At 40.6% G+C, this 17,500-nt stretch overlaps 1 protein-coding gene across 4 annotated transcripts in view; it reads left to right on the top strand.

The window, feature by feature from the left end:
- jus (julius seizure) overlaps positions 1–17,500 on the top strand; it is a 264,530-nt gene that overhangs the window by 111,758 nt on the left and 135,272 nt on the right. For all 4 annotated transcript variants that reach the window (XM_071679660.1, XM_071679659.1, XM_071679658.1 and 1 more), the window contains exon 2: positions 9,318–9,359. In XM_071679660.1, coding sequence (XP_071535761.1) covers positions 9,318–9,359 — 42 coding nt within the window. The remainder of the gene's footprint in view (positions 1–9,317; positions 9,360–17,500) is intronic.

Here is a 17,500-nt window from a genome sequence, read left to right as displayed (position 1 = left end):
CTCTCTGTGTCCCCTGCGACAGAAGGGAACGTCACCGTGGCTTCTCCTTCAGGCTACTGGCTCCTGTGGCTTCTGCAGCAGGTGGGGTGACCAGTGCAACCTCCTTCTTCAGGTGATTACACTTCGGGGTTTCCCCGTAGCCCCTACGGCAGGAGGAGTGACGCCACAAAGGCCTCTCCTGCCGGATGGCGACGCCCTTGGGATCCTCTGTAAGCTCCCCTGGGCAGAAGGGAACACCACCACAACAGACGCCACAAACAGCCTCTCCTGCAGGCGGGTTTTAAGCCCTCGGAGCACATTGTAGCTCAACGCCACTTCAGCTTGCGGGAGAATATATTGAAATGGCAAAGGGCAGCGGTGGCTCGGCTTTTGATGCGAACTCTGGAGAGATATATACACGGATGTTCGTGCGTGCGAGTTGTGGCCTCCACCAGGTTGTTGTGAACATTTAGTTAAGGGAAGTTCACCCATTTCTCCGACTGAACCTCTGGGATTGTCACGCTATCGTTAATGATTAGAATCAAAACTGGGATTTTGTTCCTTAAGAATATTACGTATATTGAGAGAGATTAAGCTTTTCTGAATATATATATATATATATATATATATATATATATATATATATATATATATATATATATATATATATATATATATATACAATCACATGAAAATCGTGATCCCAGTAGGCACTGCAATGGCCTTAGTCTGGGAGGAGAATCATATTATGAAAATTACAGCATTAAAACTTCTCTGCTGTGAGACCTTGTGTCCCAGACATGTTATATATTTATATTCTTTCACAATGTCAAAACTTATCACAGTACAGATATTCTTATTACCAACGCTCTACCTTTGTAAAAAAAAGAAGATATAAGCAGTGTGTGTGTGTGTGTGTTTGTGTGTGTGTGTGTGTGTGTGTTTGATCCTAGAGTTCCTGGTATTTGAGTTCAAGGCCAGCATCCAGATAGAATCTGAGGGAATGTCCCCAGGAAGCTGGAGATAAGGGGTGTTGTTGAGAGAGAGAGAGAGAGAGAGAGAGAGAGAGAGAGAGAGAGAGAGAGAGAGAGAGAGAGAGAGAGAGAGAGAGAGAGAAGGCAGGATTGCGCCATTATCCTTAAGGATGACTATCCTGTCTCTCCTGGCAACATCTCAGGAGCAATATCTTAGATGTCTAGGATGCCATGCTCCTTCCTGCTCTCTCTCTCTCTCTCTCTCTCTCTCTCTCTCTCTCTCTCTCTCTCTCTCTCTCTCTCTCTCTCTCTCTCTCATGTAGTGAAAATTGTTTTTCATTTTTCATAGCGTAAAGAAAAAGTGAATGATTTGTGTGGGGAAAATATGAGAAAGGATCTTGTACCATATGATGTGAATATATCTATTTATCTATTTATCTATCTATCTTTATAAATATATCATGTCATATCCACGTTCTCTGGAAAGGATTGCTCTTTCATGACTTTATACGGCATATGCAACACATCATTCTTGCATTAATAGTACAGATGAATATTCTTTTACGTTTATCGCCCCTGGGCAAGCGCCATAGAAATCTTCATCTACCCAAGAGGTCGTTTGGCAATGCCACGTGAACAGCAAAATTGTCAGTTATAACGCTTATGTATTACGTAACACACGGATTTTGAAGCGGTTGTATTATCCGGGTGTCCAGAGCTACTAAATCCAATCCAAAAGTACAGTTGAATTTGTCATAAACCTAATTACCGCGTTATTTGTCAATGAAGTTCATTTATGCTTAAAGGCATAAATGAACTTCATTGTTGTATCTCCTCTGATGATGTGATTATTACACGAAAGTGCACTTGTGAACTTATAGTGTTTCATTTTCCCCGTGGACCCATAGGAATATATATATATATATATATATATATATATATATATATATATATATATATATATATATATATATATGATCCTTTGGATTTCCCTAGCTCGGCATAACGACTCACGCAATTGGCTAATTCCTGAGCCCTGGCTACAACGGTGGTTTTCATTGGCTGTGTCCTTAATATTTTCCTTTTACGGACTGCTACTCTTTGACATCTCTGTGCTCGATTGGGAACAGTGATGGGATTACGATGATGATGGCGGTATTGATTTAATTACGGCATTGTCGAATTTATCTGCGGCACTAATTGGAGTAATTAAAAGGTCAGTAGTATATTAATCGATTTAGTGTGGATGAAGTATACGGGTTGGAGAGTTTGACCTTACTAGGGAGTGAAAAATGTAAGGCCAGGGCTGTGAAATGGTTCGACCTTACTTAAGGGGGAAATAGTAAAAGGCCAGAGGTGTGAAATGGTAGTGTGCATTCCCCACGAAGAAATGACAATGAAATATAAGTATTTTCCAAGTTCGACCAACTTTCCATGGCTTTCCCCCTTTTCTCCTTGCATAGGGGGAATGGGATATGTTAAGTAATGTCTTTGGCTGGATATTAACTTCAAGTATTATTTCCCTTCGAGTGTTTTTAGCGTTGAATTTCGTGATAGATGGATCAACAGTGTTATTGACGCCGGGGTGACACAATGCATGTGAACACAAGATCGATGCGCACAAAGGATCAGAACACATTCGGATTGAAAACGCGCAGGAAGGATCAGACTCCATGTCGAATAAGACGTGTGCGATAAGGAGAATTCTCTTACACTGGAAGCGGTTCGGGAGAGGTTTAGGTTGCCAAGCAAAGTGTGTAAAATACGGGACACCCTTAAGGATATGATGAGTCAGGCTACATGATGAAGGACGTGGCTCAGTACAGAGCAGACTTTGGGGTACAGTAAGAGAATATCTTTTAAGTTCATCAGCTTTAGGGATGTGATGACAAAAGTTCCCAGTTACTCAAAGGTCCTAAATTTAGGGTTGAGATCAGCGATCTCAGGATACTTAGCAACCAGACTGGGGTTCGTTTATACGTTAAGCAAACTATACTCGTTCTATAGAGAGACGGGAGGTAACAACTGTCTCGCGATGTAGCGAGACTGAAGCTTAGATGATTACCTTTCGATGTATATCAAGACTAATAGAGCTGAGATAATTACCTTTCGATAAACACAAGCTTAGATAATTACCTTTCGAGGTAACAGGAATGAAAGCTTGAATAATTACCTTTCGATGTAACTCGACTGCAGCTTCATCAAGTTTTGTTTCGCACTATAGCGAGACTGGAGCGTAAACAAATGAACTCTCACGCTGTATACCGAGAGTGAAGCTTAAAACTACATAAACTGTATCACAATATAGTGAGACTTTAGAGCTTAAAACCAAATTATCTCGCGATAGAGCGAGACTAGAGCTCAAGTGACGCCAACCACCTAGCGATACAGCGAGACGAAAGTTGAAACGAGGAGGGTCAAACGCGGCTGGGACGAACCCTATGTTAGTGTGTGGACCCTGCAGTGCGGTAGTTCCCGCGCGTCTGCTCTCGCTGGCTCCTCCTCCTCCCAGCCAACGACCGCCGCCAGCGTCTGTTCAAGTTTACTGTTCGTGAATCATTTCGAGAGACGCTCTGACTAGACAAGGGGTTTTCTGTCTTCATTTTTACCTCATTAAGTCTCTGTAATTACGGTCGTTTGGGGATCAGTCCATCGCAGTTCACTGTATGGTCGTTAAACCCTGTGATGAATACATTGCTTTGAACGTAGGGTTGAAATCAAAAAATTTTTTTTCAGCTTGATTCGACGTAAAACTGCATTTTTTTTTGCCTTTAATAATCAACGTTATTATGTTAAATTATTTGTAGGTGATTTAATTGGCTTTAAATGGTATCGTCTGATATTGTTTAGCCTTTTATCAAGAATACATCGCGGGACCAAAATGTTTTATCATTCTATTTACTTTCTTAATATTTTCAACCATTTGACTCTTCCGGCAGAGGTCATATAACTCCGGGAAGCTTTTAAGCCTATTATTCACACAAGTTTCAAAAAGTTAGCTTGATTCTAGTGAACCCCTCGCGTTCATACGTGATAACATTATGTATATCCATTTTTTTTTTCATTCCAGCCTCAGTTATTTCCTAAGATTATTCATATCATGGATTGTTGGCAAACAATTATATCATACCTACGGGATAACATAAAGATATTTAGTTATAGAAGTTGGGGAATTGTATATAAAACTACAAAATTGCTGAGGTTATATACCCTGACGTTTCTCGAAAGTGAGAGAAATCTTTTTTGAATGTTTCAAATTTTCAAGTTTGGGAGCTATGCTGATATGAGACATTGCTGAACAGTTCAGAATTAGCGGCAGAGAAATGTGTCTGGTTAGTACTCGGTGTTATCAATGTTATAAGACGATGCCTCAGAACACGTAAGTTATGAGATATCACCAAAGTATTTACATACATACAAACTCGTCTAATGTATCCATCACCACAGTTTGTTTGTAAATGGGTGTTTAGTCACAAACTCGTCTGATGTATCCATCACCACAGTTTGTTTGTAAATAGGTGTTTAGTTATCGACAGTTTCCCTTTATGGCCCAATCCGCTGAACGGTTCTCTTCGTGGTTGCTCTTTCTGTGTTCTCTATGGAATGGTAGAACATCCAGGCAAACTTTTCACTCTCCTTTCCCAGTATTGACTCCATTTTTCAAGACATTTTCCTTATCGTCTGTTAGGAGCTTACCGACTTATCTTTTATGGCCTCTCGTATGGGTCCCATATTTTCAGATCCTGAAGACGTAATTGGGTCTTTTCCTTTTTTTTTTGGATCTTGCGAGATCGAACTTCACATACTGCCATTTTTCGTTTTCATTGGCTTGCCTTATAGAAGTTCAAGCGGTTATAGGAGATGAGATTCGTAGCACAGTATAATTATCTATTGTTTGGTATGATACAGTGATAGCAATTGGCGATAGATTGACCAATGCTGATGCCATATTAGCGACGCATGAGCTAGTATTAACTAGTATCTACTAGGAATAGTAGGCGCTGACTAGAGCTTACATTCAACAGCTACTCAACTCTGAGTCTTCAAAGGTCCTCTGATTCGTTAGAATAGCCGTGGGTCATTAAAGACATCAAGGAGGGGAGGGGGGAGTCATTAACAGGGCCAGATGACGTACTTTAATGACCGTTAAGGATGTTACGATGGTCATTAGGACAACCCCTTTCTCCCTGCTAAGGTATCATCACTCCACCCACCCAGGCCACAAACCGCTATCGTCTTGGACGAGTCTATTACAATCCAATCAGGCAGTTAGTGTGGTAAAGAAATTAGTGTCTGTTTTACTCAATTATACCCTTTCTAGATCAGGTATTAGCACTAAGAAAGGACTAGAATAGATACAGAGGAAAAAAAAATGTTGAGGAAGTGAAGATGAAATCTCGTATAGTTAAGGCATATGGCAATCAGGCAGTTAGTGTAGTGAAGAAATTAGTGTCTGTTTTACTCAGTTATACCCTTTCTAGATCAGGTATGAGCACTAAGAAAAGACTATCTAGAATAGACACAGAGGAAGAAAAAAAAAATGTTGAGGAAGTGAAGATGAAATCTCGTAGAGTTCAGGCATATGGCAAACAGTTGCTAGATCTCAAAGCAGCGATGATGGTGACATCAAATATGCAGGGAAAGTAATGCAGGGAACACTGCTGAAGAAAGTGGGTGTTGTTGTATCATATCCAAGGACATATGCAAACGAGCTTGAATGCAGCTGTGCTCGAGAAAATAGAAGTCATGCTCTTAACAATTTCGCACAAGGGAAATAAGGGCAGTCGACTAAAGTGGCCGTTATTTTTCAGAATAAAGATAAACGATATGAAACGTGATAAAGAAAACGCGATGTGTGGCACTGTGATTTTTTTTTTATATTATACCGAGGTCAAGCAAACCCAAGATATAGAGACGATATATCATACCCCAGTTCACTTTGTGAACTTGGTAGACAAACCTGTCGATGCATTTAGAGGCGAACTGAACGAAGAGAGTTAGTTCTCAGAAACAGTATTTTAGAGGCTTATTTATTACATATATGATTAAAGAATTCAGTTAGATTCGTTGTATATCATCTGTACTTCGTGAATAACATCTGATTTACCTGAGGTTTTCTGGAACCAGATCTGTAAGTTTCTTTTAGATATTTCTATACTTGTCATATGTATCATTCCTATATCTCTTGGCAGTACATTCAATAACCTCTCTAACATTCTCGCTTGGCTCTACTTTGTTTCTAGTTTCCTTACTTTTGGGTATATTGCAATGTATTGCTGCTGACTATATGTCTATGTTTCTTCCTTCGTGAGACTCATTTTACGCCCTTGACATCCTCGATTTGTTATCGAGCATAAATTACCATGTTCTGGTCTCATTGTTATGGGTTGTAGAGTTGTTGTTTCAACCTGTCATTTGTAGAGATGAGGTCAATTGCGTTGTTTCCTCTTGTAAGTCTATGGTCTCTCTCTAAATAAGATTCAATGACTCAGAGGGATTGAATAGCCTTTGTAGATGCTCTCTTACATCTGATGATCTCTTAGAGGGATTGAATAGCCTTTGTAGATCCTCTCTTACATCTGATGATCTCTTAGAGGGATTAAATAGCCCTTGGAGATGCTCTCCTACATCTGATGATCTGTTATTCTTTGTGTAGTCTTCGTATCAGTGTTTATACAGCCAGACACATAGACAGGAAGATAAAGAGAAAATGGTAGCCTTTTAATGTTAAGAATAAAGCTAGATGATATGAATGACCTGTATCAAAGTAATGAGAATTTTAAAGACAACAAGCAGTTGCGTTACTGCTCTAAAAGACCAACTTCTCCTGAGGATATTACCCAAAATCCTCTCATCAGGGGGAGGTATGGCTTGGTTAAGTTCCGACGAACGTGAGAAAAATGAGATAGAAATGAAATCAAAAGGATTTCCTAAAAAACGCGTAGCATTGGCTGTGAGAATTACCCTCCAACTCAAGACTCTCCCGAGGCACTGACTAATTAGAACTTTAATTAATCAGAACTTTTAGGAAACACGTACACAGCCCCTTGGATCATGGTAAAGCGAGAGGTCATTAAAACTTGCTTAACGTTTACCTTGATCGTAAAGGGCGTAATTATCGTCATTGAGAAGATTACAAGTGGACTTAAATGGTAGATTATTTGGTGCATAAGTAATTTTAGACTAAATAAGTTGTATATATATATATATATATATATATATATATATATATATATATATATATATATATATATATATATATGTATATATATATATGTATGTTCATTTATTCATTTATTTCTACTAAACTTGAAGTCCTTAACCATTATCCTTGTATAGTTTGATAAATGTATGAGACAACCATGTCCATTATCATACTATCTTTTTTTTTCGTGTTGTCCTAAATTTTGGAAAATATCTTCTTTAATTACATAATTGCTTTTCTTTGATAAATCATTTATGGAAGACAGGATACTTTGCATGAATATGACATTCAAGAGTCCACCTGCTCCTTAACAATACAGTACATAAAAGTGCTTTTACATTTGTAGAAAAATAGTATGTATTTGTTTCCTTGGCAATTGTCCATCATAGCTTCCAGATCCCTCGGCCTCGCGGGAGTCGAACCGAGAACTCTCTGTTATTGACGTGGCCCAGCAAGTGATATGCCACATGTTGCGTCTCTGCCCTGCTGGCCTCATGGGAGGAATTCTCGTTATACAAGGTTGTATCTCCGACTTTACCGGCGAAGCGGTGTGTATTATTAGTGCGTGTGGGGGCGGGCGGGCGTCGCGTGGTGGTGGAAGAGGAGTAGAAGGATAAGGGATGGGAGGGAGGGAGAGAGAGGATTGGAGAACAGGAGAAGGAGATGGAGGGAGATAGTGGGAGAGATAAGAACTCGCCCATCGATGAATTTAAGGATGGTAAAGTGCAAAAGAAGGAGAGATGGTCTTGAGTCTTGACTCTTTTAAAGTTGATTTTTGGACCTTTGGGTTTAGAATGCAAGAGTCACTGGCCCGCCGACTCTCTCTCTCTCTCTCTCTCTCTCTCTCTCTCTCTCTCTCTCTCTTGACGTCAGAGATTTAGTGTGAGCTCGTCCACCACATTGCCAGGAGCTTGCCTGGTGCGTCTTTGGGCTCCGGGGGGGCCATCGAAGTGGGCGGGTTCTGAAGACGAATGATTGAAAGTAGGATTGAATATGGCACAGCCTTTTTTAAAGCCGCTGGAACCCTATGAAAGAGGTCCTAGGATTACATAATTAAAGAGAGAGAGAAAAAAAGAAAAGATTGATTTGTTGTGTATTCCGGTGATTGTGTGCATGGGAGAGAGAGAGAGAGAGAGAGAGAGAGAGAGAGAGAGAGAGAGAGAGAGAGAGAGAGAGAGAGAGAGAGAGAGAGAGCAAAATGCCAAGGCTGTGGAAAAGGACACTGTAGACAAAGAAAGATTACGTAGGATAACCTTATAACCTTTGACCTTAGTCGTTCCTGCTAAATATAGCCCTGTGATGAAACCGTGGTAAACAAGATAGCGCACCAGCGCCAACTGATGAAGAAAGATAACAGAAATAACGGCACATGATTACGCAAATAACCCCCACAGTTAGGTAGTAGAGAGGTCATTCATAACGACACTAGATATCAAGATGATCAAGCAGCATAGTGATCATATACGTTGGCATACTAGCAGCATAGTGATCACATACGTTAGCATACTAGCAGCATAGTGATCACATACGTTGGTATACTAGCAGCATAGTGATCACATGCGTTGGTATACTAGTAGCATAGTGATCACATACGTTGGCATACTAGCAGCATAGTGATCACATGCGTTGGCATACTAGCAGCATAGTGATCACATGCGTTGGCATACTAGCAGCATAGTGATCACATGCGTTGGTATACTAGCAGCATAGTGATCACATGCGTTGGCATACTAGCAGCATAGTGATCACATGCGTTGGCATACTAGCAGCATAGTGATCACATGCGTTGGTATACTAGCAGCATAGTGATCACATGCGTTGGCATACTAGCAGCATAGTGATCACATACGTTAGCATACTAGCAGCATAGTGATCACATGCGTTGGTATACTAGCAGCTTAGTGATCACATACGTTAGCATACTAGCAGCATAGTGATCACATGCGTTGGTATACTAGCAGCATAGTGATCACATGCGTTGGCATACTAGCAGCATAGTGATCACATACGTTGGCATACTAGCAGCATAGCGATCACATGCGTTGGCATACTTGCAGCATAATGATCACATAGCAACAGATTAACACCTGTGTGTATGAGATGTTAACACCTACACCTGAAGGAGACTATTAATATTCTTGTGTCTTTTTTTTTTTCAGAGGAACCTGTGGACACGGCTGGCTCAGGAGATGATGTTCAAGGTATGTAATGTAATTTTCGTCTGTGTAATCAAAATGCATATATATATATATATATATATATATATATATATATATATATATATATATATATATATATATATATATATCACACACACACACAGCTTGGGGAGTGATTGCCTGCTGGGTGAATTATTCAAAAGACTGATAATCAAGCAAGCTTCGAAAATATCGGTAAATCCCTCCCTCCTCTGCGCAGCTCAAGAGAATCTGCGCATTTACGTCATGTCTCCGTGTTGTGGTTTCTTAGTATTAAAACCACAACGCGTCGAAAGTTATGGATATGGATATATATACACCCTGTGTGTGAACGGTTTTGATGATGTATTTGCGACAGCGGGTTGATGTACGACCATAATCTTGGATATTCACTGAGAGCCAAGTGGAGGAGGAGTGAGCAGTGAAGTGCTTTTTATTGCTGGGTTACTCGGAAAAATCCCTGATGGATAGTGTGGCCGCAGTGAGCCAGAGTCATGGTCGAAAGCAGGATAAAAAAAAGAGAGAGCGTAATGGGTAATGTTTGAATATTTCAAATTCCTCCTTCTTGACTCGTATTTTCTGTTCAGTATCCAGCCATGTATTTAGGGGCCAGGGGCACCTCCTGACTAGCAGTGTAGTGTGTAGCATCGTCTCGCATTAACTCATTTCCACGGGTTAATCGAGTTATGTTATTTCTTCTTCCTCCTCCTCCTCCTCCTCCTCCTCGTCTTCTTTCTCCCTTTTCTTCTCCTCCTTCTTCTCTTTGTTCTCCTTCTTCTTCTTCCCTTGTTTTGACGTGTAGTTCTTCGTTTTATATTCCGCTCATTGTCTCTCTCCAGTGCTACTCCAGGTTTCTGTCCAACTCACAAAAAAGTAACTGGCTTATTCTCTCTCTCTCTTCTCTCTCTCTCTCTCTCTCTCTCTCTCTCTCTCTCTCTCTCTCTCTCTCTCTCTCTCTCTCTCGTCCTCCATTCCCGTCTCTTTTTCACCTTATCTCTCTCTTTTGTTCCTCTTTTTTTTTTCCACGTTGCTCTTTCCCTTTCACTTCCTTCCTTTATCTCCTCCTCCTCCTCTTCTCTCCTTCCTTTCCCTTCTCCCCCTCTCACCCCTTCCAGTTTCCCTCCTTTCCCTCCTCCCCTCCCGCATGAGCCACACTAGCCACCTCGTTCCGAGGTAAAGCGTCGCATCGTCATAATGCTAAAAGTCGCATGGCACGTGTTCCCTCCCCTCTCCAGGCCCGCGAGGAAGATCCGACCCTGCAGTGGGCAGCTGTGACACGCCTCACTCGACCTGCTGGACTGACCCTACATGTGAGGAGGAGGAGGACATGACCTTTCACCCTTTGGAACGCCACAGCACGACCCTTGAGCGCGACGGTAGTGCCCTTGAGCACGACGGTAATGCCCTTGAGCACGACGGTAAGGCCCTTGAGCAGGACGGTAAGGCCCTTGAGCACGACGGTGTGACTTTTAACCCCTTAAACACGAGTCCAAGATCCGTGAGCACGACTGTCCACCTTCAGGTATGCAGGCAGGATGAGGTGACCTGTGACCCCGAGACCTTAGAGGAACAGGTGGTCAAAGGTTATGACATCATTTCAAGGGCCGGGCTCGTCGTGCTCAAGGGTAACACCATCGTCTTCGGGTGGGCACCAAGGACACACACACACACACACACACACACACACACACACACACACACACACACACACACACACACACACATACTCTGTAGCGTCGTTAATCCATAAGATAACTAGAGCTAAAAAAGACTTTATGGCTTGAGTTTCGCCAAAGCTGCTGCAGCAGCTTAAGCGTGTAGACAGATACTGCAAACGTGAAAATCCTCTTTTCAAAAACTTTTTCTGGACCAGACTGTCGCTTGCTCGTTGAGTTTATTCATAATACAGAGTCCCTTTTGTACCAGAGATTGTTTACCTCTCTCTCTCTCTCTCTCTCTCTCTCTCTCTCTCTCTCTCTCTCTCTCTCTCTCTCTCTCTCTCTCTCGTGCTGTGTAAACTGCTTTTTCCGTAAATGAGTTCCGAGAATTTCTCTCTCTCTCTCTCTCTCTCTCTCTCTCTCTCTCTCTCTCTCTCTCTCTCTCTCTCTCTCTCTCTATCTCTCTCTCTCTCTCTCTCCCGTTTGTAAGTGAAGTCTCGTAGCGAGATCATGTCCATTTGCGACGAAGGCTTTTCCCCTCCTCCTCCTCCTCCTCCTCCTCCTCCTCCTCCTCCTCCAGGGTTTATCTCGTCCTTATTGTGATGGACGTGTCTACAAAGCACAGACTGTTCATGTCTCAAAGATTTCTTTTCCTCAGTTATTTTCCGTGAGCTGTGCAAGCCGCTGTTCAATCCCGTTCGTTAGTTAATTTGTCACCACGGTAAATGGGTATAGAACGAACGTTTTGAACGCTCGCAAGTCATGCCAGGATGAATTGTGAAATGTGTAGAGGTTCTTTTGAAAATACTTAACAAGGGATATACGACAATGTTACTTATACTTTTTTTTTTGATCACTCATGAGCAGACTTTTTTCTATAAGACTCTGCTAATTACATGCTTTATTTATTTCTCAGAGAGGAATTATGATTTGAATTGTTGTAACTAATGTAATTATGAATTTTATGGTCGATAAGACACTAATTTTCTATGTAATTAGGTGATTATTATTATTATTAATATTTTTTTATTTTGCATTTCTTGTGCATCTCCATCTACCTCTGTTCCTGACTATGAAGTTACGGTAAAATATACTGAAGTTGAATAGTACCCTTATCAAAAACACATATGTCAAAAAAATCAGCTACATTTCGATAATTTAACATCCTCGTTAAATATACGTTCTTGTTATAAAGACATCAAAGACGGATCCTTGTTCCTATAAGCTATACCGTATATATATATATATATATATATATATATATATATATATATATATATATATCCTAATTTTTGTACACAAGCTCATTCTGAGCACTAATATTACTTCGCTTATCAGCAGTGTACGTGTATAATAATTTCTCATCATCTGATTAAATCTGTTATCATTAGGGTGAATGTTGTCATGTTTGTGTGTGTGTGTGTGTGTGTGTGTGTGTGTGTGTGTGTGTGTGACTTGTGTGTGTGTGTGTGACTTGTGTGTGTGTGTGTGTTTGCTTTGTTAGCTTTTGTTTGTACTGGCCACATTTGCCTGTGGTTAGTCTGTGTTTGTCTGTTTGGCATGGTTTGTGTTTGTCATGGACGTGTTGGCCTGTGTCTTGTCCCTTTATCCTTCTCTGTGTTTGTCGTGTGTTTGTCGTGTGTTTGTCGTGGGAGTGGTGGTTTGCGTTTGTATGTCCTTACTAGTGTCTGTTCATTACGGAGTGTCATCTGTGTTTGTCTGTTTTTATCTTACGTGTGTTTATTGTTTAGCTGGTGGCCTGTGTTTGTTTATCTTTGTGTGTCGCTATGTAACGTGTCCTGAAGTCTTTCTGTATTTTCCTTCATGTGTCTGTTGAAGACATGTGTGTACTTGGTCTGTGTTCACTGGTGTGAATTTGTCTTTCTGCGTGACTTCGGCTATTTCTTCCTTTTGGAAAAGAGACAAGGGAAAGAGACAGTGAAAGGAGGGACAGAGAATGACTGAAGAGACATAAAGAGATTGTGGAGAAAGAAAGGCCGAGGAGATATAGATAGACGAGGGAAAGAGACAGGGCGAAGAGACATTGAGATTACAAAGAGAGACAGCCACAGACAGAGATACTAGGAAAGAGAAAGCACAAGAGTGAGAGACAAGGGTAAGTGATATCCATAGGAACACTAGGGGAAGAGACAACCATAAGGAGACAATAAGGTAAGAGATAACCAACCATAAGGAGACAATGAGGTAAGAGACATCTATAGAGAGAGAGATTAATAGACACCCATAGAGAGAGAGAGAGAGAGAGAGAGAGAGAGAGAGAGAGAGAGAGAGAGAGAGAGAGAGAGAGAGGCTAGGGTAAGAAGAGACAGCAATAGAGAAACTAGGGTAAAAGGCAACGATAGAGAGACTTGGGTACGAAGGAGCCTGAGTAGAAATGTTCCAGAGACGAATCCAAGAGCTGCCATCGAGACAATTGTACAAGACTGAACCTCAGTTGGCTTTTTTAATCTGAGTCTGGCGCGCCTGTGTGTCTGGCGTCTCGTCCACTATGCAGTATAAGCGGCTACATGCATACGTATGTACGTACATACATACATACATACATACATACATACATACATACATGCATACATATATACATACATAACATAAACACGTGCGGAAAATTTTAGTTATACATATATACATTATGATACATACGCACACACATGTATGAGCATTAGCATTATGCCACAACACACACACACACACACACACACACACACACACACACACATACACACACACACACACACACACACACACATTTGGCCCCTCTTATCTTCCACACACTGAAGCAAAGTCACTCATACATCACGCTGCTTACCAAATACTTAGTACACAGAGCACACAAAAAAAAATGATCTTTTCATCTGTGAATGACAGTTCCCATAATGATTATTACCTCTAAACTTTAAGACGAGTGTATGCTCTCAGAGTTTTCGTTTTTTCGTCCTTATGTCATACCATTTCACTTTGAGAAGCGTAAAGATCGTCTTTGGTGCAATAGTGTGTATGTACGTAAAACTTTCCTGGCTTCAGTCATCAGAGCGTTCACTGACGAAGTGTGGTCATATTATCTTGTAGATAATGCTTATTGGGCTATGGGGGAAATCATGGGCCCCATGCATCGTGAGAGCCTCTGTGGTTTTAGAATTATCCTTAGCATCTGAAGATGGTGTTCAGGGCTATTCATTTGATTGGATTTAGCTTAATGGAAACAGCCAAAATGACCCTGGCAGTTGATAGAGCGAGGTAGACAACAGTTTTGATCAAAAGAACAGAGAACGAGATAGATAGATGAACAGGTAGGTCAGCAGAACACAGAACCAGAGAGATAGATCACAATACATCAACAGAACACAGAGCTAGAGAGATAGAATAGATTAATATAAGACAGAGCTAGAGAGAGAGAGAGAGTGAAAGAGAGATCACAACAGATCAATAGAACACAGAGGCAGAGAGATTGACCAAAATAGATCAGTAGAACATGGAGCGAGAAAGATAGATTAGAATAGATTAATATAAGACTGAGCTAGCAAGATAGATCAAAATAGATCAATAGAACACAGAGGCAGAGAGATAGATCAGGATAGATCAGTAGAACACAGAGCCAGAGAGATAGATCAGAATAGATCAATAGAACACAGAGCCAGGGATATAGATCAGAATAGATCAATAGAACACAGAGCCAGGGAGATAGATCAAATTAGATCAATGGAACACAGAGCCAGTGAGATAGATCAAAGTAGATCAATGGAACACAGAGCCAGGGAGATAGATCAAATTAGATCAATAGAACACTGAGCTAGAGAGACAGATCATATTCGATCAGTAGAACGCAGAGCCAGAGAGCTAGATCAAATTAGATCAATGGAACACAGAGCCAGGGAGATAGATCAAATTAGATCAATAGAACACAGAGCCAGAGAGATAGATCAGAATAGATCAATAGAACACAGAGTCAGGGAGATAGATCAGAATAGATCAATAGAACACAGAGCCAGAGAGATAGATCAGAATAGATCAATAGAACACAGAGCCAGAGAGATAGATCAGAATAGATCAATAGAACACAGAGCCAGAGAGATAGATCAGAATAGATCAATAGAACACAGAGCCAGAGAGATAGATCAGAATAGATCAATAGAACACAGAGCCAGAGAGATAGATCAGAATAGATCAATAGAACACAGAGCCAGAGAGATAGATCAGAATAGATCAATAGAACACAGAGCCAGAGAGATAGATCAGAATAGATCAATAGAACACAGAGCCAGAGAGATAGATCAGAATAGATCAATAGAACACAGAGCCAGAGAGATAGATCAGAATAGATCAATAGAACACAGAGCCAGAGAGATAGATCAGAATAGATCAATAGAACACAGAGCCAGAGAGATAGATCAGAATAGATCAATAGAACACAGAGCCAGAGAGATAGATCAGAATAGATCAATAGAACACAGAGCCAGAGAGATAGATCAGAATAGATCAATAGAACACAGAGCCAGAGAGATAGATCAGAATAGATCAATAGAACACAGAGCCAGAGAGATAGATCAGAATAGATCAATAGAACACAGAGCCAGGGAGATAGATCAAATTAGATCAATGGAACACAGAGCCAGGGAGATAGATCAAATTAGATCAATGGAACACAGAGCCAGGGAGATAGATCAAATTAGATCAATGGAACACAGAGCCAGGGAGATAGATCAAATTAGATCAATGGAACACAGAGCCAGGGAGATAGATCAAATTAGATCAATGGAACACAGAGCCAGGGAGATAGATCAAATTAGATCAATGGAACACAGAGCCAGGGAGATAGATCAAATTAGATCAATAGAACACAGAGCCAGAGAGATAGATCAGAATAGATCAATAGAACACAGAGCCAGAGAGATAGATCAGAATAGATCAATAGAACACAGAGCCAGAGAGATAGATCAGAATAGATCAATAGAACACAGAGCCAGAGAGATAGATCAGAATAGATCAATAGAACACAGAGCCAGAGAGATAGATCAGAATAGATCAATAGAACACAGAGCCAGAGAGATAGATCAGAATAGATCAATAGAACACAGAGCCAGAGAGATAGATCAGAATAGATCAATAGAACACAGAGCCAGAGAGATAGATCAGAATAGATCAATAGAACACAGAGCCAGAGAGATAGATCAGAATAGATCAATAGAACACAGAGCCAGAGAGATAGATCAGAATAGATCAATAGAACACAGAGCCAGAGAGATAGATCAGAATAGATCAATAGAACACAGAGCCAGAGAGATAGATCAGAATAGATCAATAGAACACAGAGCCAGAGAGATAGATCAGAATAGATCAATAGAACACAGAGCCAGAGAGATAGATCAGAATAGATCAATAGAACACAGAGCCAGGGAGATAGATCAAATTAGATCAATAGAACACAGAGCCAGAGAGATAGATCAGAATAGATCAATAGAACACAGAGCCAGAGAGATAGATCAGAATAGATCAATAGAACACAGAGCCAGAGAGATAGATCAGAATAGATCAATAGAACACAGAGCCAGAGAGATAGATCAGAATAGATCAATAGAACACAGAGCCAGAGAGATAGATCAGAATAGATCAATAGAACACAGAGCCAGAGAGATAGATCAGAATAGATCAATAGAACACAGAGCCAGAGAGATAGATCAGAATAGATCAATAGAACACAGAGCCAGAGAGATAGATCAGAATAGATCAATAGAACACAGAGCCAGAGAGATAGATCAGAATAGATCAATAGAACACAGAGCCAGAGAGATAGATCAGAATAGATCAATAGAACACAGAGCCAGAGAGATAGATCAGAATAGATCAATAGAACACAGAGCCAGAGAGATAGATCAGAATAGATCAATAGAACACAGAGCCAGAGAGATAGATCAGAATAGATCAATAGAACACAGAGCCAGAGAGATAGATCAGAATAGATCAATAGAACACAGAGCCAGAGAGATAGATCAGAATAGATCAATAGAACACAGAGCCAGAGAGATAGATCAGAATAGATCAATAGAACACAGAGCCAGAGAGATAGATCAGAATAGATCAATAGAACACAGAGCCAGAGAGATAGATCAGAATAGATCAATAGAACACAGAGCCAGAGAGATAGATCAGAATAGATCAATAGAACACAGAGCCAGGGAGATAGATCAAATTAGATCAATGGAACACAGAGCCAGGGAGATAGATCAAATTAGATCAATGGAACACAGAGCCAGGGAGATAGATCAAATTAGATCAATGGAACACAGAGCCAGGGAGATAGATCAAATTAGATCAATAGAACACAGAGCCAGAGAGATAGATCAGAATAGATCAATAGAACACAGAGCCAGAGAGATAGATCAGAATAGATCAATAGAACACAGAGCCAGAGAGATAGATCAGAATAGATCAATAGAACACAGAGCCAGAGAGATAGATCAGAATAGATCA

Source organism: Panulirus ornatus, chromosome 30, assembly GCF_036320965.1.
Source record: "Panulirus ornatus isolate Po-2019 chromosome 30, ASM3632096v1, whole genome shotgun sequence".
Classification (NCBI taxonomy): domain Eukaryota; kingdom Metazoa; phylum Arthropoda; class Malacostraca; order Decapoda; family Palinuridae; genus Panulirus; species Panulirus ornatus.
Note: the sequence above shows the minus strand (reverse complement) of the source record. Positions and strands in the feature narration are given on the sequence as shown.